Source organism: Parathielavia appendiculata (assembly GCF_033297405.1).
Source record: "Parathielavia appendiculata strain CBS 731.68 unplaced genomic scaffold N657scaffold_1, whole genome shotgun sequence".
Taxonomy (NCBI): Eukaryota; Fungi; Ascomycota; class Sordariomycetes; order Sordariales; family Chaetomiaceae; genus Parathielavia; species Parathielavia appendiculata.
Genome location: NW_026944220.1, coordinates 2,229,772 through 2,255,306, shown reverse-complemented (window position 1 = coordinate 2,255,306; position 25,535 = coordinate 2,229,772). Strand labels below are relative to the sequence as shown.

Below are 25,535 nucleotides of genomic sequence, written 5' to 3'. Positions count from 1 at the left end.
TGTGCGGGCCTGGCTGTATATATCGCACAACGTCATTTGTGTCTGGTTGGGGATTGGCTTGATGCAACCTGTATTTGTTTACATTATCAGGGATGGACATACAGAGTCCAGCACCTCATGCCCCAAGATGAGCATGATATTCAGCTGGACTCATAAATTTGTGCTCAAATCATGGATAATGCCCGCGCTCAATACCTGCCAACTACCCGCCTGCCTAACTCACCATGATCTCTTGACCAACTGCCCCATGCGCATACATCAAGGAACATAACATGACGGACAACCCGGTCTCCTCACCCGCATAAACCAACATAGTCACGGAAAAATGCCGCCCTACGCCAGCTGCAACTTGAACGTAGCAACCTCAAACGCCCTCAAATCCACCGCAAACTTACCCTCTGTAAACACCACCTCCTCCAGCTCATCCTCGAGCAGATTGACTTTGCACACGCGTGACACATCCCATGACGTCGCAACCGTACCCCTCGCCCTGCCGCCGAGGCTATCATAGATCCTCAAGATGACGCTCCGCCCCTCCTTGGCGGGCAACTCGCCCCTCGAGACGTCCTCATCGTCCTCGCCACGCTTGACCGTATCCAGAATCAGAGCCGGGCTCGAATCCTCCGTCAAATACACCGGCGGTCTCGCGAGTTCAAGCAGACTAGTCGTCGATGACGACCTGGCGGTGGCAGAGAGGAACTTGAGCGGGTTATTGAACTCGAATGCCTTGCGGACCGTGACGTGTGACAGGGCCCCCTGGTGCGGGAGGATGCCCCAGCGGATGTGGTGGGTGCCCATGTCAGCGTGGGCGTCGGGCGCCTTGGGGCTGCGCAGCAGCGAGAGGCGCATGACGTTGCCCGCCGTGGCGAAGCCGTACTTGGAGTCGTTGAGGATGGAGACGCCGTAGCCGTGCTCCGAGAGGTCCGCGAAGCGGTGGGAGCAGACCTCGAACTTGGCCATGTCCCACGAGGTGTTGTAGTGGGTCGGGCGCCGGACAATGCCGAACTGGGTTTCGTAGTTTGCTTCCGTGTTGCGGATGTCGACGGGAAACTCGACCTTGAGGAACTTCATCGTCTCGTGCCACTCGACAGTGCTGGCGACCTCGACGTAGGATTGTTGGCCTTCCACGGCGGCGCCGAGAGTGATAATTGTATTGATGGATGACTTGTCGCTGATCTTGGTGTGGGTGATGAGGCTGACGCGATGCCTCTTGATTTCGTGGATCTTAGTCTCGCCGGAATGGAGGGGTTTGCGCGTGTCGAGGTGGTAGACCTCGACGTCCCAGGCCTGCCAGTACAGGGGCTTGTCGTCAAAGAGGACGTATTGGTTGGCTTTCTGACCCTTGGGGATGATCTCGCGCTCGGCTTGCCTGTCGTAGAGCGATGTGATGACACCGCCTTCCACCCGGACCCTGAGTTGACTATTCTCAAGGACAAAGACTCCCTTGGAGGCTTGCTTTGCGGAAACAAGGCCGTCATCTTGGCTCGTTTTGAGAGTCCGCAGCTTCAGCAGCAGGCCGTTGCCGCACGCAACAGCAGCCTCGTTCTCGTCTATGTCAATCACCTCCTTGCGGTGCCACGGCAGGGTGTTCAAGGCGATGCCGTCCACGACTGTGGTGGTCTGAACTCGAGAGACGCCAAGGACAACAGACACATCTTTAAAGATGCTCTCGGCAATCTTGAAGACTTGGGCATACATCTACACATGGTCAGCGTGTGGTCGGCCTACAAATGAGTTGCCTCAACTCACTTCCATCGACTCGTGCACAGCCATCTCAATCGAACTGCCCGGGAGACAGTCATGGAACTGGCAGAGTAGTACCATCTCCCACATGGTATCAAACTCCTTCTTCGGATATTTGTACGACGCATCCCTGATGGACGCGACCGTTGCCAGCAGCTCCAAGTCCCGAAGCACGATTTCAGATTTGCGGTTGTTGCGCTTGTTGTTCGACTGGGTCGTGTAGGTCCCGCGGTGCAGCTCAAAATACAGCTCGCCATACCATGTCACAAAGGAGTCGGCCTTACGCTCAAGCTTATCGAAAAAGTCGTCGACCGAATTGCCAAGGTGTACACGAGGCAGCATTCCGACCGTGTCGCTGACACCACGGCACCGGCGAAGCTTCTCCAGATGCTGCCAGGTAGGACCACCACCTCCATCACCCTTGCCAAAGACAAGTAGCGATGTAGCATCTTGGTCCAGGGACTTGTGCTGGGACATGCTGCGCTTGACGTCGCCAAAGTGGGCCTCAGCAGTGTAGGTTTCCGAGGGAGGCATGTGGCAGATGACCTGCGTGCCATCCAAAGCCACCCAGTTGAATGTCGTATGGGGAAAGCGGTTGATGTTGTTCCAGCTGAGCTTTTGCGTAAGGAAGCGCGACATGCCAGCCAAGCGGCAGAGCTGGGGCAGTTGGCTCGAGTACCCGAAGGTGTCGGGCAGCCAGAAGGTCTGGCAGCGGCTCCCAAAGTTGCTCTCATAGAAGCGTTGGCCGTACAAGAACTGGCGAACCAGCGACTCTCCGCTGGGCATGTTCGTATCGTGCTCGACCCAGCTGCCTCCGATCGGGTGAAACCGGCCTTCAGCCACCTTCTTCTTGACCCGGTGAAAGACAGACGGGTACAGCTCCTTCAGCCACTTGTACTGCTGTGCCTGTGAACAAGCGAAGTGCAATTCGGGATACCGGTCCATAAGATCGCACTGATTGGACCACGATCGGGCCACCTTCCGCTTGGTCTCGGCAAAAGGCCACAACCAGCAGCTGTCGATATGGCAGTGTCCAATGCCAAATACGACGGGTTCTTTGCCACTGTCGTACACTTTGGACGAGTTGATATGGGAGCCAAGGTAGCTCTCGGCAATCTTGCGGCAGACCTTCAGCGACTCCCGCTTGTTAACGTCAAAGGCCTCGAGGATCTCGTTGCAGGTCTTGAGCGCCTTGTGCTGCTCCCAGGAGTCCTGAGGAAACTCTCTTGCGGCATCTCCAATGATCCAGTAGTCGATATGGAGCTGGCGGGCGTCAGGGTCGACGGCCACAATCTCGGCCCGGTCGAGGCGGAAGTATCTGTTGGGATCTGGCGGTTGGATAGAGTCCCCACCTGGCGCGTTGCCAAACATACCGTTGCAGGCCATCTCGATGTAGATGACGTGCTCCTCTCCGTCGCGAAACGAGTCCGGCAGGATCCATTCCACGCGCTCGTTGCCGCCTGTGAGGCCCTGAAGCGGGTGGCCATGCTCATTCCAAATCAGCCCTTCATTGTTGGCGTCCCAGTGGAGTTCGAGGAGCCTCTTGTCACGCAGGTCGGAGGGGACATTCAGGACAACCTTGAACCAGTGGGTAGTCCAAGACGGGCCGAACCACTCGCCTACGTTCGTCCTGTTGAACTCGTGTGAAGTGGCCTCTTTGAAGCTAGGCCTGGTTTGGCCCGGGGCATGCCAGACGGAGAGTTGCACATGGGGCTCCCCCGAGACCACCGCCTCGTTCATCAGGGCATTGAGATTGTGGCGGTCATACTGACCACCGGCGGTGAGCTGGTTGATGCGGTCCCTGTAGATGTTGGTAATCATCTGCCCGACCGGCCTGGGCGCCTGGAGAGGATAGTCGCTCCTGGGGCCCTTCTGGGCTCGAGTTTCACCACCCATGATGTTGATGTCAAGGCAGGCTGGTCAACCTAAGAAGGGACACTTGGTATTGACAAGAACAGCGGGGGGCATAGAAGCCAAATGAAGCAGAGAAGGACGCGTGTAAGTCGCTTGGTGGAACCGCCCAATGTTCGGGCCAGGCTATAGAGCGAGCGGGCAAGATGCTCTTGGATTGATCTTTAAGAACACACTCGGAAGTGTCTTCTGAGGTCAACAGTGATCCGGCTGCCAACAGGGTGTGAGACAGGGCAGATGGAGGGATGCGTGGCACAAGAGAGCAGGTGGTTGGTCGACGGATGCAGCTGGACCTGGTGATCAATGAAGCTCCAGCTGCGACTGCCTTTCCAGGTCCGCCGGATGACAGGGGTGTGAAACCCGGAACAAGCAGTTGCGAGAGGGGCTGTCCGGCTTCCCCGCAATCCTCAACGAAACGAAGAGCCACTCAGATCAGGCTAGGTGCCCTTCTGGGCTTCGCCTCTCCCTTGAGTGCCCTGTTTGTTAGACGATCGACAGTGTTGTAACGTCGAGTTGGACACAAAACATTCACAGACTCTCGAAAGGTTCTCGCGCCTCAGACTCGTGCTGGAATACAATCAGACCCTGGTTTGTTTGTTGGCGCGGATCTTGTGAAGAAAATAGGATTTTTGTGTATTCACCGTCTTTTCTTCCTCTTCTTTTCCACTCTTCTTTTTAAACAGAATATAACGTTATGACTAACGTTAACGTTAGTTGTTTATATTTTCTTTCCATAACGTTATAACTAACTTATACGTTATATAACTAACTATTTATTGTGTTTTTCTTTTCATTCCTTAACTATTGCTTTATCTTTCTTCTATAACCATATCTCTTTCTATTCTTTCTCTAAATTTCTTTCCTTTTATTTTTCCTTTCCCCTTTCTAACTGGGCCGCGATGTTCCACGCTAACAAACAAACCAGGATCGGATTGTACTGTTCAGGAAGGTCAAATAGGAAGATACCATCCGAGTCACGAACCTCCAGCGCTGGTGATTTGACACTGCAACCTCCTTAGAATCTGTCAGGTTACGACTTGGTCACATTATAACAGTCATTCAAACGAAACATCATCACGCTACCAGCAGGAGTCAAATGTACGAAAACTTGCGTAGTTCACACTAGGTCGAATGTCCCTCGACAGTTATTGTTCGGTGTAGGCTGGTCGACCAACCCTGACATGTCTTCAACATTACCTCAAGTACTCGCCCAATCCAGCCTCGTTGCGGCGCAGATGAGATGGAAAATACACACAGCTAAACGAGGTAGATTAATTTGCTGCTGCTGGTTTCACACCTCTAGACCGAGTGAGTGGCATAACTATGCCTAATTAAAGGCCAGAACCAGATCTCACAATGCCGTAACCAAGCGCACCATCCCAAATACCTTATCCATCATGAAACACAGCTCCACCAGGTCTTGCGGCTTTCCTTGATGGTGCTGCTAAATTCCGCATCCTTGGAAGCGGAAGCCAACTCCTCCTCCTTCTCACCACCACTTCCGCGACCCCTGGCATAATCATCATGCTCTTGTTCCTCGTCGTCCATTTCATCCCCTTCATACTCCTCATCATCCTCCTCATCCTCCTCCTCATCCTCCTCCTCATCCTCCTCCTCCTCACCCTCCTCGCCTTCCTCTTCATATTCTTCTCCGACCTCTCCTTCATCTTCTTCATAATCCATGAGAACCTCGTCCTCACTGTCACTCTCGCTCTCGCTCTCATCAAACGACAGCGCCCCTAATAGCGGCACATCAACCCTCGCCAAGTGGCTCTTGATGATGTTATCAGCCACATCATACAGTTGCGTATCCTTATCCGGCGTCTTCTCCCGATCCATATCAAAATCCACCTCGTCCTTGTCCACAGGCATCTCCCTGCCCGCCGTACTCGGCAACGACCCAGCAGCAACACTATCCCCATCCCTTGAAGCAGCACCGCAGCCACCACCACCACGACGACGAGGAATCGGCACATCCATAACCCACCTCCTTACCGCCTCGCCCTTGGTAATCCTCCCCCCACCACCACCCCCATACCTCGACGGACCAACAGCAACACCACCACCACCACCACAACAAACACCCCTAGCCGCCAACCCCCGCTTGAAAGCCCTCTTCCTCTTCCGCCTCCGCCTCGCAATTTTATCCCGGATGTACCACGCGACGATGACGGTGGCGGCCTGCATCATCTCCTGGCACTTTTGGCGCTGGGCGCTCGCCCAGGCCCGGCATCGCTCCTGCTGGAAGCGGGCCACGGCCTGGCACCGCTGCTGGTAGTAGGCCGCGAGGCGAGACGCCATGGCCACGTAGCGGGGATCATCATAGACTGCCACGCCGGGGGCGGGTGCCGTGGGTGTTGGGGCTGTTGCGGACGGCATTGCTGCTGCTGCGAACGGGTCGGTGGTGGTGGTGTTGGTAGTATTATGGAGGGTCGTAGGCTCGGATGATAACAAGGTGGGTTGTGGATGGTTTGGCGGAATCGGAGGTTGCTGTGAGGTTGATGGTGGCTGTGGTGGTTGGGTTGGTGGTCGGATGTCGTTCTCTTGGGGGAGCGTGGAGCGGGAGGGAGGAGCAGATTGCTGCTGAGTTCCCTGGGTGAGAAACGGCCAAAACATTTCTGGCGGATGACCCTTCATAAACATCTGCAACTCAGGAGGAAGAGTGAACGGAATCTGAGCTTCGTAGGGCTGCGGTATCGATGTCGCGATGCTCGGGAGTTGTTATGGGGGCAGTAGTCTTGTTGTAGCCCTCATAGAACAGAGAGTAATATCTGAGTTTGGTCCTCCGGTAATGACTCTTGCTGGAAATGATATCGGCCCACGAACTTGCTGTAGTACTTAATATGTGTGTGCTTGTATGCCTGCTTGTGTGTGTGTAGACGGGTGTAAAGGTGGTGGGGGATGTCCGGGGATGTTCGGGGATAAGCAGGTCAACCGGCCGAGTCGGGCAACGACAAAATTACGGGTAAAAGATGGAAATAGATTCAAGAAGAAACCGGATAGGCCTGGAACGCCGAACAGGGCGATTCTTTATACCAATCTGTGCTTGTATGGGCAGACGCTCACCTAACGCCCCATTTCGGGGCCCGACCAGGGCCAACAGCGCAGCGGTAAGTTGAGTGGGTTGGGTCATCCGCCTGGCTGTCAGCTCGGGGCCTGACAAATGCAGCAACGCAACGCCCAGCCCGCACACAGGTGGTTTGGGAATCAACCCGACATCTGGATGTTCCCGCACATCCTGACAGACTTTGCGGGAGGCATCTGGTGAGCCCGACAATTCTCAATAGAGGCAGAGGGCCGGAAACAACTGAAGAGTTGAGATGGCCCAGCCAAGGAGATAGGCAACTTGAGGCCGGGGCATTGCCAGGCGGGGATGATGAAAGTAGTTTATGGAAATGGCCTGAGAGACGCTCGGGAAGCGTGGAAATGGTGGCAGAATCTGGTCCAGGTCAGTCGATGCAGTGACCAGGCCGACAGTGCGATCGAGCCACCCTTGTGCCATGCCCAGGAAGTCCGAACCGCGCCATTGGTGCTCGCGGAAACGGTACCACCGGCCTTCAGATATCGCCGCCTCATCGCCTCTCCATCAATTTAGCGCCGAGCGAATCTGTTTGTGGTGGTGTTGTCAGCTTCTCTCACAGACTGTCGCCTATCTCTTTTCGTGCTAAAATATCTCGGGTGTTCCCGCTGCTCAGCTTGTGATTAATAGTTTGTAATCGGGACATTGCTCGCAGTTGTCCTCCTTCTTTGTCAGCCGAGTTATTTGCAATCTGCACTGTGGCGTGGTGCTTCGGATTCTGATCGAGCTCGGGGTCGGTGTTGCGTACTCCGGAACTATGGTTTGGCGAAGGCGCCGCCGGCCTTGGCTTTTCGTCAGGAACCCGGTCTGCTGATCGAGATGTGAGATGGCAAGCGTCAGCGGTCTCATGCATAACGTACTGCAGCCCAAACGGAAACAGGCCTTGGAGAGTTAGAAGTCAAAAGGGGCAACAAGGATGCTCTTCGTAGGGCTGAGTGCTCTTCTGTATTTCGCGCCCGCTTTTCTTACTTTCGCCAACATCTTGAGGATTTTCATGAGCCATGATGGAAGGACTTGACGAAGTTGATGCATGCGTGACCCTAACCCTGCCTCAATCGGCCCAGGCTTAATTCCGCCCGAGCCGGCGAAGGGACCGGGACGCGCCAAGCCTGACCATCACCTGGCCTTTCCCATCGTTTTAACGGGTTATCACGAACTCCCTTTTAAATCACATCGCGTCTGCTTGTGGTCTCGAATCCGCAACACGGAACATCGACGTCACTCAATATTCTCATTTTAACGTCTCTCGAAGTCGAGGGAATTTGGAGAGGGTATACTTGATGCTCTTCCCGCGCTCAGCACCAGTCCCGCGCCTTCGGATTGCGTGTATCGGCTGTTCTCTTCGTTCGTCCCTTCCCATCACCGTTGGGCGGCTTGGCCGACGCAATGCGACCACTGCCTTGATCTTGCGCCATTTCGGCAGGAATTGCGGGCCTAGTCCATTGGGGATCCGGCCCCATCCACGGAAGATCCAGCTTGTCCATGTCTGTGGAAAGAAGACTCGGACCGTCGTCAAGTTGGATGAGCTGCCCCAAGGCATTGTCGCACCATCCCAGCCGCTGCCTCCCGAAGAAGATGAACCCACGTACCCGACTGTGGTGCTCCAGGCACGCCGAAACATGCGGAAGTTTGACAACTGCGTGCTGCTCACACGAGTCGGCGGCTTTTACGAGCTGTACTTTGACCAAGCCGACGAGTATGGACCGCTCCTCAACCTCAAGGTAGCGCAGAAGAAGACGAGTGCCGGCCCCGTCCCAATGGTATTGTTCCGTGCCCGCTCCGTGCCACTGTCTGGTTTGTCCACTCGTATTCTGATGGATTCTGTTGCTGTCAGGCCGGCTTTCCCTTTTTCCAGCTGGACCGCTTCCTCAAGATCCTGGTGCAAGACCTCAACCGCCATGTAGCTATCGCCGAGGAGTTCCCCAACGACCCCTCAGATAAAGTCAAGTGGGGTGGCTTGATGCATAACCGCCGAGTGACCCGCATCGTCACGCCAGGCACCCTGATCGACGAGAACTTCATGGATCCCTATGCCAGTAACTACGTGATGGCGATCCACCTGCCTGGGCCGGCGCCATCGGATCATGTGAGCTGCCAAGAGCAACATGATGCCCCAGAGACATCAGAGTTCGCCAATGATGCTGTGGCCCGCATTGGTTTGGCATGGTTGGATCTGTCGACAGGTTGTTTCTTCACCCAGCCAACGACTCTGGCATCGCTTGGCTCCGTCCTCTCTCGGGTGTCTCCTCGGGAGATTGTCCTTGACAAGGCACTAGAGTTCAATCGGGACCATCTCCCCCTGTCCGTTCTTCAGGAGGAAAGGCATCTCGTAACATACTCGCCCCACGGTGAGCTTCGGGAGCTTTCCGACTGGGCGCCCATGCTAGAGTCCGAGATACCAACCCAAACTGTCGACAAGTTTACAGACGGGGAAGTACAAGCGGGCTGTCTGCTGCTTCACTACGTCAGGGACAGGCTGCAGGGGTTGAGTATGAAGTTACAGCCGCCGCTCCGTCATGAGAGCATGCATATCATGAATATTGACAAGAATAGCATGCGCTCCCTGGAGATCAAGCAGACCATCCGAGACGGTGCTTTCAGGGGAAGCTTGCTGCATGCAATTCGACGAACCGTGACCAAAAGTGGCGCCAGACTGCTCAATGAATGGCTTAGTAGGTTAAGTCCTTCTACGTTGGGATAAGGTAAACTGTTGCTAACCTGACGCAGGCGCCCCTTCCACCTCTCTCGAGGTTATCAACTTCCGCCAGGACCTAGTCGCGCACTTCATCGAGGACGAGGACCTTCGTGATACCATTGTTGTCCTTTTACGCAGGAGCCATGACTCGCAGCGTCTCGTCCAGAAGTTCGCGCTTAACCGCGGTGATCCTGATGATCTCCTGCGGTTGGCCAACACGATCAAGGCAACAGAGGATATCGTCATCCTCCTCAACACATCCGTCTCGTCCCGCCCTGACAAGGGCACTGCGAAGAACTGTCTCTCCATCATGGTGGACCGCATCAGCCTCGACCACCTCCTTATGCTCGCGCAGAGCATCCGCGACGCCATCGACGAAGAAGGCCTTGTGCAGCAGCACCAGATCGAAGACAGCGAGGCAGGCGAGATGATAGCGCTCGCCCAAGAGATCGTCAAAGCCGAGGGCACCGAGGAAGACAGCACGCTCCTCCCCAAGGGCGCGGCGGCAAAGATCAACAAGAAGAAACCCGTCTCGATCCGCGACCATTACGGTGAAGACAACGAAGTCTGGATCATGAAACCAGGCGCCTCTGATATTCTCGCCCGCCTCCACGCCGACCTCGCCACCCTTCGACAAGAGAAAGAAGCCCTCACCGAGACCCTCCGGACCCGCCTCAACGCGCCATCCCTCACCCTCCGCTGGACACCAGGCCTCGGCCACATCTGCCACGTCAAGGGCAAAGACGCGCGGCGCACCCCGACAGACGAAAGCGACCCTATCCGCACCCTCTCCTCCAGCCGCACAACCCGCTCCTTCCACCAGCCCGAATGGACCCGCCTCGGCGAGGCGCTCGACAAGCTGCGCTTCCAGATCCGCGCCGAAGAACAGCGCGTCTTCGCATCACTCCGCGAAAGAGTCGTCCACAACCTCGTCAAGCTGCGGCGCAACGCCCTGGTCCTCGACGAGCTCGACATCGCCACCTCGTTCGCGCGGCTCGCCACCGAGCAGCGACTCGTCCGCCCCATCCTAACCAACACCCAACGAACCATCATCATCGGCGGGCGCCATCCGACAGTCGAAGGCGGTCTGGCCGAACAAGGACGCACTTTCCAGCGCAACCACTGCCTGATCGGCGACGGCACTCCATCTGGTGTAGGACTACAACAACAGCAGCAACAACAAGGCCACGGCAGGATTTGGCTAATAACAGGCCCCAACATGGCCGGCAAATCGACCTTCCTCCGGCAAAACGCGCTCATCACCATCCTCGCCCACATCGGGTGCTACGTGCCTGCCGACTATGCATCGCTGGGCATCGTCGACGCCATCTTCAGCCGGGTCGGATCCGCCGACAATCTGTACCAGGACCAGAGCACCTTCATGGTAGAGATGCTCGAGACGGCGGCCATCCTGCGGCAAGCGACCCCTCGCTCTTTCGTCATCATGGACGAAGTCGGCAGAGGGACGACGCCCGAGGACGGCACGGCGGTGGCTTTCGCGGCGCTACACCACTTGGCGAGCGTAAACAAGTGCCGGGCGCTGTTCGCGACGCACTTCCACGGCATCGCAGATCTGGTGACAAAGCAATGCATGAGGGTGGAGGACGGCGGTCCCGATGGGACCATCGACATGTACTGCACGGATGTGGAGGAGGACGAGCAGGGCGGGTTTGTCTACGTTCACAAGCTGCGCAAGGGGGTCAACAGGCAGAGTCACGCGCTCAAGGTCGCGCGGTTGGCTGGACTGCCAGAGCGGGCGATACGGGTCGCCCAGCAGGTGCTGCAGGATTCAGGGGTCGACATATCACCGCGAGGAATAGCTGAGCCGGCAGAGACTTCGGCCGCAATTGTAGAATAGGTCTGGAGAGATGTATCCGTGTGTCACTGTAAGTTTGGTCAGCCTTGATACCCCATGTACGGTACGTGACGTATCAAAAAGGAGAGGAGGACTTGTGTCTCATAGGGTGGTGATGGGTTTGTCATCAAAAGTGTTCAGGGTTAAAAAGCTCTTTGATTCATTTGTATAATCATCGACATGGGGAGGCGGGGAGAAAAGAAGGGCGGGTACTAACCTGAGAGACCAAGGCAAGCCACTAACCAAGACGAAGCACTGCAGCCAACGCAAAGAAACCCAGGGTGACCATCAGACACAGAGTGCTTGATTGAGCCGCAGCCGATCTATGTAGCCGTGGGCGAAGAGGTATGAAATCTCCGCCGGACATAAACCAGAATTGTTGGCCCGAGAACCCCGTGCGCAAGTCGTTACATTTAGTCGCTGTATGCCATGTTAGCAGTGTACCAGATAATCCAAAGCACGGGGCACGAACAAGAGACCGCCGAAGCCCTCCTCATCGGACTCCTCTTTCTCAGACTCCTCCTTCTTCTCCTCAGCCTTGGTCTCGGCGGGGCCGGCAGCCGCAGCGCCGGCAGCAGGGGCCGCAGCAGCGTAGGCCTCGGGGTTGGCGATGCGGTCCTTGAGCTGCTCAATCTCGGGCCAGCTGAAGTCGGTCTCAATGGCAACGGCAAGCACCTTCTTGTACGAGTTGACAAGAGAGTGCATGACCGAGGGCAAGGTGGGATAGTTGAGGGCCAGCGAGACGGCGGCAATGGTGGTGACAGCCGAGGAGAAGGCCTTCAGGAGCTGCTCCTCACCAATGTCGAGAACGTCAGCCGGGAAGGTGTTGCCCTGGTCGTACACCTGAGCGATACCCATGCCGTAGGTGAAGGGAGAAATGTTGAGCATGTTCAGCAGGGTCGCCTCGGAGGGGCCGACCTTGGCGCCAGCCTCGACGAGCTTGAGATCGGTTGTGATTTCAATGGTACCACGGGCGATCTTGGTGGGGACACCGAGAGCCTGGAAGAACGAGGTCTTGCCGGGTTCCATGCCCGTGTTGCCAGCCGGAACCCACACGTCGACCGGGGCAACAGCACCGGCACGGGCGGGGGCGGCAACCTTGTTGGCCAGAATCTTGTCACGAATGTCCTTGAGGTCGCCGTTGGTGAAGACGAAGCCGACATTGCCCTTGACGAAGGGCAGCAGGCGCTCGTACTCGGGGGTGTCGTTGATGAAGGTCTTGAGCGCACGGCGAACCTGTTATACAGGGTCATGGTCAGCACCTAGGTCGGCGGTCGAGGCGCATAAAATTCGGAATCTTCATACCATGGTGTTCTTGCCCATCAGGACAACACCCTGACCTCGGAGGGCCTGGCGAATCTCGTGCATCTGCTGCGACGAGACATTGTCGACCGAGACGATGAAGATGGACCGGTACTCCTCCAACAAGCCCTTCAGCTTGTCGAAGTAGCCGGCCTTGTTTCCAGTTTTGCCCCCCATATCTTCTTAGTTATGAAGGCAGGATGTTTAAGGGCGATTGTCTTGGTGCGCGGAACTGGAATTGAAATTGGTGATGTTGTCGGGTCAAAAACTCCCCAAAGCAGAAAAGAAAACTCTCATTTTCTCACACAATTGCCTACAGCTGTGGGGGACTGCTTCGCCTAGGGCTAAGGGACGACCAATGAAGGGATGGAATTAAGCCCCACATGACTCTCGGCTTGCCAAGATTTCGACTCGAAGGAAGCAGCTTTCGAAATGACCTCGATCATCGAAGACAGAAAACGGAGAAGAAGTGCAGTCGATGCAGGTCATGAAACGGTATATGGAAGTAAAATTGGCCAGAGGCGAGTAAAGCAGAACCCCGCTTTTAGAACAACGATATATTGGCAGCGTCACTGGTATCGCGTCGTCTTCTTGATTAACCAAACATGTGGCTCATGCACGACAAATTTCCTAAGTCGCAGCCGTCCTTGAAAGCTCACTCACTGACAGGGTCGTAGCAGTCTGCTGTGTACTGTAAGGCTCGATACACGGTATAATCCTCACCTTTTTCGGAGAGATGCACAGTCATGACTGATAATCCGCAGGTATACAGTTTGAGTCGACTGAGTTGTGAACTCTATGCCAGGAAGAAACTTGGTCCATGCAACAACTGCTTGGCCATCAACTCCTCATCCACATCAATCTCCTACATTGCCAAATCAGCACTCAGCTTAGAGAAGCCCAACATGATTCTCCCATTTCACCTTGTGAAAAGCTGCGGCGGCTTCGTCTTCGCGGCGCAGGGCAGCGACATCCACACTTTTAGCTCAGCCCTCGAGCATGTCTCGACATGGAAGTACCCGGCGCAACCAGTGGACAAGCCACATGAGCCATCCGCCGAGACACAAAGCTCGCCAGCACCCGAAGGCCCGCCAGCTAAGCGGAGAAAAGTTGAGGATTGTCAGGACTCCGTCTCCATCGGTCAGCCTGCCGAGTCCACGAACGGCAAGCCGAAGAGCAAAAAGGCAGCGCAGTACGACTGCCCTGCCAACGAGAGGCCCTTCATCCAGGGTCTCTACGCCACCGCCGATGGCCGCCATCTGATAGCCATCACCGGCGCCGACAAAACCATTTGGGTCTTTGAGCATGACTTGGCAGGTAATCTCAAACAACTCAGTCAGAGGTACGTTTCCCCTACAACCGCCATCCACCCCTGAGCAGCAACATTAACTCTGACCAGATCCATGCCCAAACGCCCCTGCGCCCTCGCCCTCACCACCGACAACCGCACGATTCTCTCAGCCGACAAATTTGGCGACGTTTACGCTCTCCCCTTACTGCCCTCCTCCACCTCAAAATCCGTCGAAAACTCAACCGCCAACCAATCCTCTCCCCGCAGCACAACCTCTTCCATTCAAACCCCTTCCCGCAGCACCACCCCCTCCGCAAAACCTTTCAAACCCCAAGCGGACCCGCTCACGGTGCACACCAAGCGCAACCTCAAAGCCCTCGAGGCCCAAAAGATCAGCCTCGCCCGCAGGGAGGCCATCCTGAGGGAACAGCAACAAGCCGCCAACCGTCCGCAGTTCGAGCACACCCTCCTGCTGGGCCACGTTTCCATGTTGACGGCCATCTGTGTCGGCACCTCCTCCTCGGTCGATGGGAGGCCAAGGGAATACATCATCACGGCCGACCGCGACGAGCACATCCGCGTGTCACGCGGCGTGCCGCAGGCGCACGTCATTGAGGGGTTCTGTTTGGGGCACGAGGACTTTGTGAGCCGACTGTGTGTGGCGCCGGGAGGGAGGGCGGAGTTGTTGATCTCCGGGGGCGGGGATGATGATCTGTTCGTCTGGGACTGGTTACACGGGACGCTGCTTGGGCGGGCCGGGGTGCTGGAGCATGTGAAGGAGGTTGCTGGGCATGAAGCGGCAAGCAAGGTTGCTCTGACGAGGATCTTTGCTTGCAGGTGGGAAGGGGTAAGGGTAGTGGTGTTTGTTGTTGTTGAATGGTACGTCTTTTCCGGTCTCGTCCCACCCGATAAGCCCTCAGTTGGCTGATTGCTAACATATCCCAGTGTCCCCGCGCTATTCCAGTTTGAGCTCCTCGAGGACAATACGTTGCAGCACCGCGAAACCATCCCTCTGCCTGGGAATCCGCTCGATATGGAGGCGATCGAGACACCCGGCGCCACACCCCGTCTCCTGGTCGCCGTGTATCCCGGTGAGGAGGGCGGCTCCTCGCTGATCCCGCTAGACAAGGAAGAGGCGGGCTGGCGACTAGGGAGAGTCGAGAACCTCCCTGCTGGTGGGGACGCCAACATCGGTGACGAAGAGTTGCAGAAGATCCTGTATTCTACCGAGAGCTTGCGCAAGTCGAGTGATTTTGACTGAACAGGCGAGGCACAAAATAACAAGGGGCTACTGATGCCTTACTCGAAGCGAGAGCCAGATTAACGTGTTGTAAGAGAGCGTCTTCTGTGATCTGATGGCGGAAATTTTGTCGTGGAATGTTTGAGACCTACCTTAGGACCGCCCCAGCTGAGAAAGGGACCTGTTGCTAAGTGGTTGTCCTAGGAGGCGGCATGCGTACGATTGACAACTATATCAGCCACCATCTGCTGAGAGTCAAAGTATCTCTGTCTCAAGCCTGAAAATGATGGTTGCAAGCTGTGGTCTGGACTCCTGCATAGGTGCTTTCAGCAATTGAGTCAAATATTATCAACATTACCACGATATATCCACTGATCCACTAGTATCTGCCAGCTTTCGCTCTACTTTGAGAGAAATGGACTCGGGGCAAAAAGAGCCTGTGTATCACGCTCCTTCAATCACTGGCACTCCCTTTTCTTCTCTGTTCATCTTCAGCAGTATTCCGCCTCAGCAAATGTTACATTATGGACACCCAAAGAACACAAACCAGCGACTTTCATAACGCCCGATATCATTGATTACCGGAAACGAAAAAAAGATCCAGCCAGCGCAGGAAAGCCAGATGCCTCTCTATCCTCTCGAGAACGCCGCCCTTCCCAAGAGTTGTGTCACGTGCCAGATAAAAACATGACAGAAATGAGCCCGAGAAAAACCCCCATCATGCATGCCAGAGAATGAGGCTCTATGCTCTCCCCCCCTGCTTCCTCCCTGGGGTATTTCCATGTACCCTCGCCCTCTTTCCCACCTCGTTATCTCATTAACCAGAAGAACCGCCTCCGCGCATCGGTTGAGTTGAGAGATGCTTGCGTGAGGTTATGTCCCGCCCATTAACCTGCGTAAATGACCGGCACAACGGGTCGTGTGAAGATTTTCATCCCCTATTCCATGTGAATCCCTTACTGCGAAGCGCACTGAACACGTTCGCCGTGGTGCTCATGCTCTTCATCCTCCTCCATGGCGCCGTTGAAGCCCCTTGCAGTATTGTCGACGTCCTCGAGGTCTGCAGGCTCTGTCATGGCCTCGGCTGGAGGGCTGTTGATAAGCTCAGGTGACGGGAGGACCTTCCGGAGCACCTCAAAGGCAGCGGGGTCCTGGGTCCAGTTCTTCTCGGGAAACTTGACCGAAAACTGAATGTACATGTTACCGAAATCGTGGTGGCGGTATGTCGGCATACCTTGGCCGCGGATCATCTTGACAGTTTCTGCGGAAAAGTTAGCAAGCAGAGTGTGTGATTGCGATGCGAAAACAGTAACGTACCAGATGCAATCGCCTCGCCGGGAAGGATGTCGACGCTCAGCCACCTATCATCCAAGTGCTCAATGTAGATTGTACCGCCGGCCAGTGCCGTGACGAGGTCGATTTCGGCATGGTAGAGGAGGTCGTCGTCCCGACGGGTGAAGCGGGGGTGCGGCTTTTGCTCAATCTGGAAAACAACGTCGCCTGCGAGAATGCCGGGTGCTTGGTCACCCTCACCGCGGAACTCAACCTTGGTGCCGCTCTTGACACCGCGATCGACGTGCACATGGAGGACTTTGCGGTCGACAACCGTCTTCTTGCCGAAGCACTGCTTGCAGCGATCTTTCTCCTTGACCAACTCGCCCTCGCCATTGCAGTCCGGGCACACCGTCTGGAAGCGCTGGATCATAGGACCCATCTGGCGCATCATCGTCTTCATACCGTGGCCGTCGCAGGTTGTGCATTTCCGGACAGCGCCCTCCTTGCCGCCGCGACCCTCGCACTTCGGGCAGATGATGGACCGTTGAAGGGCCAGCTTCGAGACCTTGCCGCGGTAGATATCCTCGAGTGAGACCTGGTGGACGTGATGGATCGTCTTGGCTTTTGTAGGCCCACGCGGGTGGTTCATGCCGCTGAACATGCCTCCAAGGCCGCCACCCAGGCCACCACCGCCAAAGAACTGCGCAAAGAGGTCCTCGGCTGCCATGCCGCCGCCGGCACCAGCACCACCCTCTAGACCGGCCTCGCCATACTGGTCGTATATCTGGCGCTTCTGGGAATCGGACAGAATCTCGTAGGCGTGGGAAATCTCCTTGAACTTCTGCTCGGCGTTCGGGTTGTTACGATTCTTGTCTGCGAGCGAGCGTCAACCCAAGCCCGCACAAAGAAAAACAGCAAGAACCAAGACATACCCGGGTGATACTTGAGGGCGCCTGTCTTGTACGCCTTCTTCAGCTCCTGCTCCGTCGCATTCGGCGATACCTGTCGCACAATGTTAGCTCCACGATACCAGCCAAAAAGTCTTCCATGGCTGCGTACGCCCAGAATGTCGTAGAGCTTCGTCTCCTTGACCATTGTGGCGGTCTACTCTGGCTGAATTAGAGGGTATCTTTTACGGCAAGACAATTGTCTCTCGGGAGTAGGCTATCAGGATCGGCTAGGGGCCTGATGGTCTGAGTGTCGGGAGGCCGGGAAAAAGTCCAAGAAACCGAAGCTGTTGCGAACTGAACCAGTAAGATATTAGCAGTGTAGTTTCGGAGTGAGAAAAAAGTTGATGAGACAAAGATGCGTCGTTGAAAAGAGTAAGGCTTCCGGAATGGTTTGGCGGGGCGCAGGAACGATTAAGCCGGAGTGCTCATTGCAAGGAAATGTCTAGATGATTCTGCCGCGAGTCCGGGCAAAAACATGCGCATGGAGAAAGGCAACCAACTTACCAAGGCAATCGCAGGGCTGAGGTAGTTATTGCGAACTCAATATGTCTTTGGTTCGCAATGATAATTTCGTGGCTGAAGATCGAGCCTCTGGTACTCTGCTTTTGTGCAGCGACAGTCACAAATCGAGCCGACTCCTGTTCTCAAGATTACGGAACTGGAGGCTTATAGGATTGCAAGTGCACAGGAGGGAGGCTGAAATTCTCGGGTTGAAGTTTCCAATCGACTCGCCGCGTTCCATTCAGCCCCTCCATGGAAGCCCATCGAATCTCGGGCTGTGGCTGATGGAATTAGCAGAGATACTTCTTTTTAGCGGGGTGTGAACTAAGAAACTCAGGTATCTCGCTAGCTCAGCCTTTCCAGAATCTAGCTCCATAGATGTGCATCGAAATCCGCTGGAATGCCCCGCGCACCGTGGCTGCAAGTTCGGGCAGAGTGGGACCGCTTGATGCTGCATCAGATCCAGGCTTGCTCTAAATTTAGATTGCCAGTCTGATACATTATGATTAGCATGACGACTGACTGAGGATAGGCCCTTATCAGAATGAGAACACAGGGAGCGAAAAGCAGCGTGAAAAGGCAGAGTTGGAGAAGAAGAAAGGGGAAAAAAGTTGGGACAAAAGGTAATAAAGAACAGCAAGTAAGCTTCCCTTTCAAGTAATGTGGTAAGTTAAATGGTCACAGGAAACCGCCGGGGCCACACTGTGAATTTGACAAGCAATCTGCAGCCCTTCCCTTTCGTTCACAGTATTCTTCCTGCTTCGAAGTATACTAGTAGTATCAGCTCTTGCGGCCTGGCAGCTAATTTCCAATTCAGGACGCTTGAAAATGAAATGCTTGTGAGAGTATGATGGCGACCAAGCCCCTATTCTGTGCTACCCGAAGACAATCGTCGTACACCCAGTTGGCCCGCGGTGCCACCATACATAGTAGAGCACTCTTCACACCACCAGGACAAGGAGGTACTTGTACAATGCACGTTGAAACACCTTCACAGAGCACTCCACAGAGCAGCTGGTATCAGTATCACTAGAGAACAATGACCGCAGAGCGTGGTTTTGATGACCCCGTGGGGATTAAGCTTACTGTAGCTACGCAGTCTCGGCAGCTTCACCGAACAATTCCCAAACAAACCCACGAGGTACCTGGTATCATAAACCCTCAACGAGCAAACAGAATTCAGACCCAGAACTCATCACTTTATCTTCGCAGTCAAAGACTCAAAATTACCTCTTTCTGTCCATGGACAGAAACCCATACATGCAAACCACCCCCATGCTCCCACGCTCAGATATGCAACCAGCGCCCTTCCCCTGCAACCTCTCCCACCTCTCCCTTACCATCTCAAAGCACGCAGGCACCAGAAAAAGAAAAAACAGTGAAACAGGTGAAAAGTCTAGAACGCTTTTGCTTGCCATGCCATGCCAGTTCCCTCCAGTCAGAAGACGTGTGAGGTGAAAAAATGGGAAGGAACAGAGAGCACGAAAGAATACAAGTACTATACAAAGTTATTCCCAAGGTAGCTCCATAAATTATCACAATCCCCTTCCATTAACACCACCCCCGGCCCCCCCTCCCCGCGGCAAACTGAACCTGAACGCCAGCCTTCACACCAAACTAAACCGCCCTCCCATTCAGCTAAACAAAAAAAGCTAAGAGAGCAGGTTCCTCAACGAGGGACTCGCACTTGCCCCGCTAGCAGGTCTGCCCTCCCTATGCTGCTGCGGGGGCGGTATGGGCTGCTCGTGATGATGGCCCCGATCCATCGGCGGCGGACCATCTCTCATCTCCCTCATTGGCGGCGGTGGAGGACTGCCGTGATGGTGGTGAGCAGGATGGGGGTGGTGGTGATGGCCCCACTGCCTAAGATAGTTCGGCGGCGGAGGCGGCGGCCCCTCCGGTCCGGGCACCGCGCCAGGAACCCCACCAGAACCCGCGAGGACTGGCGGCATCGGGTTCAAGGGCGGTGGTGGCATGTGGTGCGGCCGCAGGTCGGAAGGAGGGGGATGGCTGTGGTGGGGATGGTATGGACCCGGTACGTTCGCGGGCGGGGGAGGAGGGGGCGGGCCGCTGACACGTCTGGGCGATGGGGGGTGCGAGATGCCGTTGACGAAGGGCGGCTGCGTCATGTGCCCGTTTGGCGGAGACTGCGCGGGAGGGTGCGGGATGCTAATCGGAGGAGGCCGCAGGTGGTTGGGTGGCCCGAAAGGCGGCATGGAGGATGGCGGAGGGGATGGGCCGCCGTTGATCTCCCGTGATGGATGCAGCGGCGGCGGGCCATGGCCCGTTGTTGGCCGGTGCCAGTCGAAAGGCCGCGGCGATGCGTATGCCGGAGGAGGCTGGACAGCCGGCGCCCGCGGGGCGATACTCGGCGGTAGCGGAGGCGGTGCCACTGGCGGAGCCTGCACTGCAGGAGGCGCGATGGGCAAAGCAATAGGGCCCGGTGCCGGTGCTTGAAGAAGCGGGGCCTGCACGGGGGGCGAGGGGCCCGGAACGGGAGGCCAACCGTACGGCACTCTGCTGGAATGCCTCGGCTCGTCAGGCCGAACTGGGGGCAATATCGCTGCGGCTGCCTGCGAAGCTTGACGGGCTGGCTCAGGAGAAGGCGACGGCTCTCTCGCCGGCTGCGTGTGCAGGACTGGTTGCCGGCCGGCTTTCTTGCACTTGTGGCACTGAAAGCTTCGCTGCTCAACAAACTTTTGCGCCTCTGAACCGATGTTGCCGTAGTAGCCATTTGTAATGCCACAGTCCTGCGACTGGTCGATGGGGTGCCATTTGGGGCTGACGTCGACGCCGCACGTCAAGCAGATCTTGCCGCCTGGCTGCATAACGCTCGACAGGTCTTCGTGGTCGCCATTGATCACGGCGCCGGCTGAGCCCCGCCGGTTTTGGTGGGCTGTGGCCGATGCAGGGAGAGTTGACATCTTCGAGGCGACCGTGATCTGGTTCGCCTTTCTCGCGCAGCCTGTCAGGGTCAGATCGGCCTGTTTAAAGTTCTGCACAAAGACCTGGAGCGCATTTGTCCCGGCCTCGGCCACGTTTTCATGCATCCGATGAACCGTTGTCTTGGTCGGCACGTGGTCCTTGCACCATACGCCGGCTGACATCGCACCACTCTCCCCATTGATTGTGACGATGCGGAACTGGTCCCGGCGGGAGCCCTTCACCGGCATGACTTCGAAGCCCAAGACATAGCCGGCTTGGCGAGCACACTCCACGTGGACCGGGGCGTGACAGTGGTGGCAGTAGACGCATGCTCCCCTGTCCGTCTTGCAGACCTTGCACACTTCTGCGTACCTCGGCCGCGGGATCAGGGGGATTCCCTCACTGGGACTGAGCGCCTTGGCGTTGCCAAACTTGACCTCAGGTGTCCAGATAGCGCAGCTGGCGTGTACCCAGTTGTTGTCGGCTGTCCGCTTCAGGGGTTCTCGGGGATTGACAGGGCGATTCATCTCCTCCTGCTTCTTGCGGTAGAAATCGGCTGCTCTCTGAGCGTTCTCGCGTTCCATGCGCTCCCGCTCCCGCTCCTTCTCCGTCTTCTTCTTGTGGGAATTGGAAATCTTGGGCGGCTCAACAAAGTCGTGCTGCGTGTATTCCACTGGGCAGAGGACACACTTGTAGTGCTACATCCGCAATTAGCTTTTCCACGCCCAGGACAACGGGGCAGAGCACTACACTTACAATCGACAGCTGGGGATTCTTGTCATTCAAACACATGTCGCAAGTCCACTTGCCCGGAGCTCGGTTATCAACGACGCCATAGCAGTTCCGGTGCACAGTGAGCCGGCACTCCCGGCAGGATAAATGGTCATCGCCCATCGGCTCCAGCTCCCCGCAGATAGCACAGGGTAACGTCCGCGGCTTTGGAATGTCGGGGACAGGCGGCGGTGCCGGTGCTTGCTGTGGCTGTGACTTCTCGGCCACTTTCTCCTTCTTTTTCGAAGACAGACCGCCAGCCACGCTGCCAGTCTCGGATGGGGTCTTTTCGGTATCCTTGTCGACCAAGCTGCTCTTCAGCTTCTTCCGAGGTGGCTCGGCTGCGGCGGCTTGCCCACTGAGAGACGTTGCTGGGCTGTCCGTCTCGGCCGCGTCGGGTGTTGGAGACCGGGTGTTGTTCATCAACTCGTCGGCTGAGAGGAGTTCCCGGTAGAGATCCTCATCGACCCTGCGCCTCCATCCCCGCCCGCCCGCTTGGGCCACCTTCTTGGCCGCCTCCTCGAGGTCCTCCCACTGGATGGCATACCGCCGCCACAGCTCAGCACATCGCCTGCAGAGTGCTTGGATATATTGCTCCTTCTTGTCCTTGTTGGAGCCTTTGCCGCCATTCTCAGTCACGGGCGTTACTGCTGCGGCCGGAGCCCGCCGCCATTTGCGTGACTTCTTGGTGCCGCAGAACTTGCACACGAAAGACTTCTTTTTCTCCCGTGCCTTATCCGCGTCGAAGGCAGAATCGTCGTGGTCATCGGCGACATCATCTGCAAGCTTGTTCGCAGCGGCCTCGGCTTTTTTGGCGTCCTTCTTGCCCTTTCGACCGGAAAAGTTGTCCCAGATCTGCTTTCCTCGTTCTGTCTTCTTCCAGGTGTAATAGTAGCGGGTAATAGTCGCGGCGCTTAGAGTCTTGACATGCTTCTTTACGCTGTGCAGTTCGGACCCAAACTTGGCGACGGCCTCTTCAAACTTCTTTTGCTCCGCGGGGCTCAGCTCGGGCTCCTTGAATTCGGCCTTGGGGACCTTGGCTAGCGCCTCGAGAGCCTTCTTTGGGTCGAACCCGTTGCGGAAGAGGAGGTCCCTCGCAACGTCCTGGAGGTTGGTGGAGCGTGGGGGTAACCCAAGCGAGACCGCCATTGATCTGGCCGTGGCCATGTAGTCGTCAAGCGCGTCACTCGACATACTCACGCCGCACTCCTCGGGCGGCTTATAGAGGAGCGTCGACGTATCGTCGCCGCCACGTTCGATGTATCCCGGAGGCTCATCCTGGATCCACTTGGGGCGCTTCTCCTTCTCGATGCGCTCGGCCTCGAGCGCGGCCTGTTGTTCCTTGGTGTACTTCCCATTCTTGCCCGACTTCTTAAACTCGAGAGGCTTGACGTATTGCACGGGGCGGCCGAACCACGGAGGCACGATGGCCTGGTGGCGAAGGCCTAGCCGCGTGCTCGCGCGGGGGAAGATGCGGTCGTCCAGGTCCAGGGCGTCCTCGACCTTGCAGTGGATTCCAAGGTATCGATATGGCCACAAGCTGGCATGGTAGATTTGCTCGGCCGTCGGGGCCGGGTGGAGGTGCTCGTCGACTGGGCTTGTGCGACTCGTACGTCCCGTGTCGACCCCACCGACACCGCCTATCTCCTCGTCCTCATCCTCAACGCCCTCGTCGTCTTCGCCCTCGACATGTTCGGCATGACGATCCGAAACGTTGGGCGTGTTGCGGGCTTCAAGTTTGCGCTCCTGGGCGCGGCTGCACGAGGCGCAGGACCATGCAAAGCCACGGCTTGGCTTTTTGAGCAAGGGTGGCTTGACGCAGTTCATGTGGTACGTGTTTTGACACACGGCACAGTCCACCGAATCGTTGCTGTTAAAAACGGGGGAGGGCGTGTCAGCATCCGGTTCCACTTTTCTTCTCACGTCTGGGGGTCGCTCTTCTCCCTCCTCAATTTCCTCATTGGGCTCCCGCGCCACCCCGCCGAATCGCAGAGTTTGACCGAGTTTTGGTTGGCTGGGCCGCCCACCCTGGGTTGGGACTGGAGGTGAACTTACTTCGCGCAGTAGGTGGTGCATCGCTTGCAAGTCTTGACCGCACTGGTCAGCTCCTTGCCCCGGCCCTGCTCGGTCAAGACATATTTCCACCGCTCGTCCAGCACCTTCTTGACGTGCTCGGGCACGTTGATGACTTGGCTCGTCGGAATCACCTCGTAGTTCTTCTGGATGTACCGGTCATACAGCTTCTCATACCAGAAGCAGTCGGGCGTCCGCTTGTAGGCCGCCAGGTCCTGGATCTCGGCCTTGTGCCGAATTTGACACTTGCCTCGCAGCGACGTCAGAGGGCTAATGTCAGAGTGCATCGTGGCGAAAACAAGGCGCGTGTCTTGCACCTTGCGCCCAATGTCCTTGGGCCGGTAGTACCAATTGATGCGCAGCGCGTCGATTGGCAGTGTTGGGTTGCTCTTGACGTGCAAGAACTCCATGATGCGGCCTAAGTAGTAGGGCTCGCCTGGTGGCTCGCAAACCAAATAGACGTGATCTGCATCGGCCGTGTCAGAACTCTTTAAAGACAAAGAGCAGAACCGTGAGTGTGTGTGGGTGAAACACGGTCACAAAAACTTACCATTAACCCCAAGCACTGTGCCATCGTCGGCAACCATTTTCCCATCCTTGGGCCGTGACTTGCAATTCTCAAAGGTGAGCAGATTTGTCTCGCCATAGGCGATTCCGCTAGCCATGAAATTTCCACTCGCTTGCCCGCTGGTTGCTGGGCGTTTCTGCAGTGCCGATGAGGACACGGCACCATTTGGCGCAGAGGGCGTTTGGCTGCCGCTGGCCGTTGAGGCGGTGTCGGTGACCTTTCGTTTCTTTCCTTTTGAAACTCCGTTTGCCGCGCTGGTGCCATTGGCGGTAGTTGATGATGATGATGTTGATGAAGGCGCTACCGGTGTCTTGCTGTTGGGTTGTTGATCCTTGGTGCCGTTGTGCGACCTGCTGTCATCTGGAAGTGGCTTTCTGGAGGATCCATTGCCAGGGCGGGGGGCTGGCTGTGATGAATTGGCCGATGCTGCAGTTGACGATGATGCGCCTTGCTGCTTGTTGCTCGGTTTTTTGGAGTCGTCCTCTTTCCGCTGGGGATACACGTCGTAAATGTCCAGATCGAGGTCCTTGTCCTCGGCATAATTTGGTCGAGCCGCGCCGGTTCGGTTCCGTGACCGCGTGCCGTAAGGCGAGGGCTGCGAGCCAGCGGCTGGTTGCTTCTCCATGGTTTGAGGTTGGGGCTGCGGAGATGTGGAATTGGAGGTTAGGTTTGTGGAAGGGTCAGATATTGGTGGCAGGGCAGATGACGAGACGGGACCGGTGCTATTCGACTGTCTGGCCGAGTTTGGTGCTCCTGAGCCGTCCTTGGCGGCGGATGAGGTGCGACTGCCCGAATTTGCCTGGTCCTCGGGCTGGGTCACGGTTTGGGATTTCTGGGCCATGGTGGACCGAGAAAAAATGCCAGATGCGGAACGTGACTTGGCCCGCCTGCTGCCGGTCAGCGAGTGATGGCAGCGATGGCGCAGCTCGGTCCTCGCGGATAATGGAAAGATGAGGTGCGCGGATGGCGAAAGCGCTGGATGGCATCAAGGGATAGAGGCCGCTGAGCAGGAAGTGACGCGGTGGACCAGGTGATGATGGTCCATAAGGCTAACCGGTGGCGGGTCCGGTAGCCCGTGCAAAGAAAGTCAGTCTGCCCGAGCAGTGTCGGCTCGGTGAGGGCGAGTCCGTATTTGGCTACTATGGAGTTGTCGTGAAAACCGGCCAGAAGATGGATGAAGGCAGACAAGATCCGAAATGGGCAGCTACAGGGGTGGATGAAGGATCGTGGTGGCGGCAACCAGGAACCGAACGATATAAGAGGTGGATTGGCACGCGAGAGAAGCGAAGGGCGAACCTAAGGGGTGCTGGCTGGCTTGCTGCGTCAGGAAAACGGTGTGAGTGCGCGCTGGTCTGA

General features: G+C 56.5%; 8 protein-coding genes across 8 annotated transcripts; 3 read left to right on the top strand and 5 right to left on the bottom strand.

Moving 5' to 3' along the window:
• Positions 1-24: 24 nt before the first annotated feature.
• Positions 25-3,934, bottom strand: N657DRAFT_660370 (glycoside hydrolase family 38 protein). The gene is made up of 2 exons (XM_062795042.1): positions 1,750-3,934; positions 25-1,698 (listed from the first exon to the last, which is right to left on the bottom strand). The coding sequence occupies exons 1-2, from the start codon at positions 3,637-3,639 to the stop codon at positions 334-336; spliced, it is 3,255 nt and encodes a 1,084-aa protein (XP_062652577.1). The 5' UTR covers positions 3,640-3,934; the 3' UTR covers positions 25-333.
• Positions 3,935-5,049: 1,115 nt separating this feature from the next.
• On the bottom strand, positions 5,050-6,033 carry N657DRAFT_629841 (uncharacterized protein; the record flags this gene model as incomplete). Its single annotated transcript, XM_062790928.1, has 1 exon — positions 5,050-6,033. One exon carries the CDS (start codon positions 6,031-6,033, stop codon positions 5,050-5,052), a length of 984 nt encoding a protein of 327 aa, XP_062652576.1.
• Positions 6,034-7,914: 1,881 nt separating this feature from the next.
• Positions 7,915-11,461, top strand: N657DRAFT_608559 (uncharacterized protein). The gene is made up of 3 exons (XM_062790271.1): positions 7,915-8,493; positions 8,568-9,414; positions 9,461-11,461. Exons 1-3 carry the CDS (start codon positions 8,014-8,016, stop codon positions 11,284-11,286), a joined length of 3,153 nt encoding a protein of 1,050 aa, XP_062652575.1. The 5' UTR covers positions 7,915-8,013; the 3' UTR covers positions 11,287-11,461.
• A 254-nt stretch (positions 11,462-11,715) lies between these two features.
• Positions 11,716-12,762, bottom strand: N657DRAFT_652386 (uncharacterized protein; the record flags this gene model as incomplete). The annotated part of the gene is made up of 2 exons (XM_062794294.1): positions 11,716-12,519; positions 12,589-12,762. 2 exons carry the CDS (start codon positions 12,760-12,762, stop codon positions 11,716-11,718), a joined length of 978 nt encoding a protein of 325 aa, XP_062652574.1.
• A 429-nt stretch (positions 12,763-13,191) lies between these two features.
• N657DRAFT_608555 (uncharacterized protein) lies at positions 13,192-15,137 on the top strand (the record flags this gene model as incomplete). The annotated part of the gene is made up of 4 exons (XM_062790270.1): positions 13,192-13,295; positions 13,350-13,902; positions 13,966-14,755; positions 14,822-15,137. Exons 2-4 carry the CDS (start codon positions 13,491-13,493, stop codon positions 15,135-15,137), a joined length of 1,518 nt encoding a protein of 505 aa, XP_062652573.1. The 5' UTR covers positions 13,192-13,295; positions 13,350-13,490.
• A 935-nt stretch (positions 15,138-16,072) lies between these two features.
• On the bottom strand, positions 16,073-17,486 carry N657DRAFT_561240 (DnaJ-domain-containing protein; the record flags this gene model as incomplete). The annotated part of the gene is made up of 4 exons (XM_062788048.1): positions 16,073-16,377; positions 16,434-17,264; positions 17,324-17,393; positions 17,451-17,486. 4 exons carry the CDS (start codon positions 17,484-17,486, stop codon positions 16,073-16,075), a joined length of 1,242 nt encoding a protein of 413 aa, XP_062652572.1.
• A 361-nt stretch (positions 17,487-17,847) lies between these two features.
• On the top strand, positions 17,848-18,414 carry N657DRAFT_639305 (uncharacterized protein). The gene has a single exon (XM_062791748.1). It carries the CDS (start codon positions 17,887-17,889, stop codon positions 18,163-18,165), a length of 279 nt encoding a protein of 92 aa, XP_062652571.1. The 5' UTR covers positions 17,848-17,886; the 3' UTR covers positions 18,166-18,414.
• A 1,080-nt stretch (positions 18,415-19,494) lies between these two features.
• On the bottom strand, positions 19,495-25,020 carry N657DRAFT_629836 (uncharacterized protein; the record flags this gene model as incomplete). The annotated part of the gene is made up of 4 exons (XM_062790927.1): positions 19,495-21,465; positions 21,524-23,408; positions 23,594-24,077; positions 24,162-25,020. 4 exons carry the CDS (start codon positions 25,018-25,020, stop codon positions 19,495-19,497), a joined length of 5,199 nt encoding a protein of 1,732 aa, XP_062652570.1.
• Positions 25,021-25,535: the final 515 nt, after the last annotated feature.

Bases quoted from the DNA above. Each gene is read 5' to 3' on its own strand.
- N657DRAFT_639305 (XM_062791748.1), top strand. From the start codon at position 17,887: ATGTCTTTGGTTCGCAATGATAATTTCGTGGCTGAAGATCGAGCCTCT.
- N657DRAFT_608559 (XM_062790271.1), top strand. From the start codon at position 8,014: ATGCTCTTCCCGCGCTCAGCACCAGTCCCGCGCCTTCGGATTGCGTGT. The intron at 8,494-8,567 runs GTATTGTTCCGT...TGTTGCTGTCAG, and splicing joins GTGCCGGCCCCGTCCCAATG to GCCGGCTTTCCCTTTTTCCA. The intron at 9,415-9,460 runs GTCCTTCTACGT...AACCTGACGCAG, and splicing joins TGAATGGCTTAGTAGGTTAA to GCGCCCCTTCCACCTCTCTC.
- N657DRAFT_660370 (XM_062795042.1), bottom strand. From the start codon at position 3,639: ATGGGTGGTGAAACTCGAGCCCAGAAGGGCCCCAGGAGCGACTATCCT. The intron at 1,699-1,749 runs GTGAGTTGAGGC...GACCATGTGTAG, and splicing joins CTGTGCACGAGTCGATGGAA to ATGTATGCCCAAGTCTTCAA.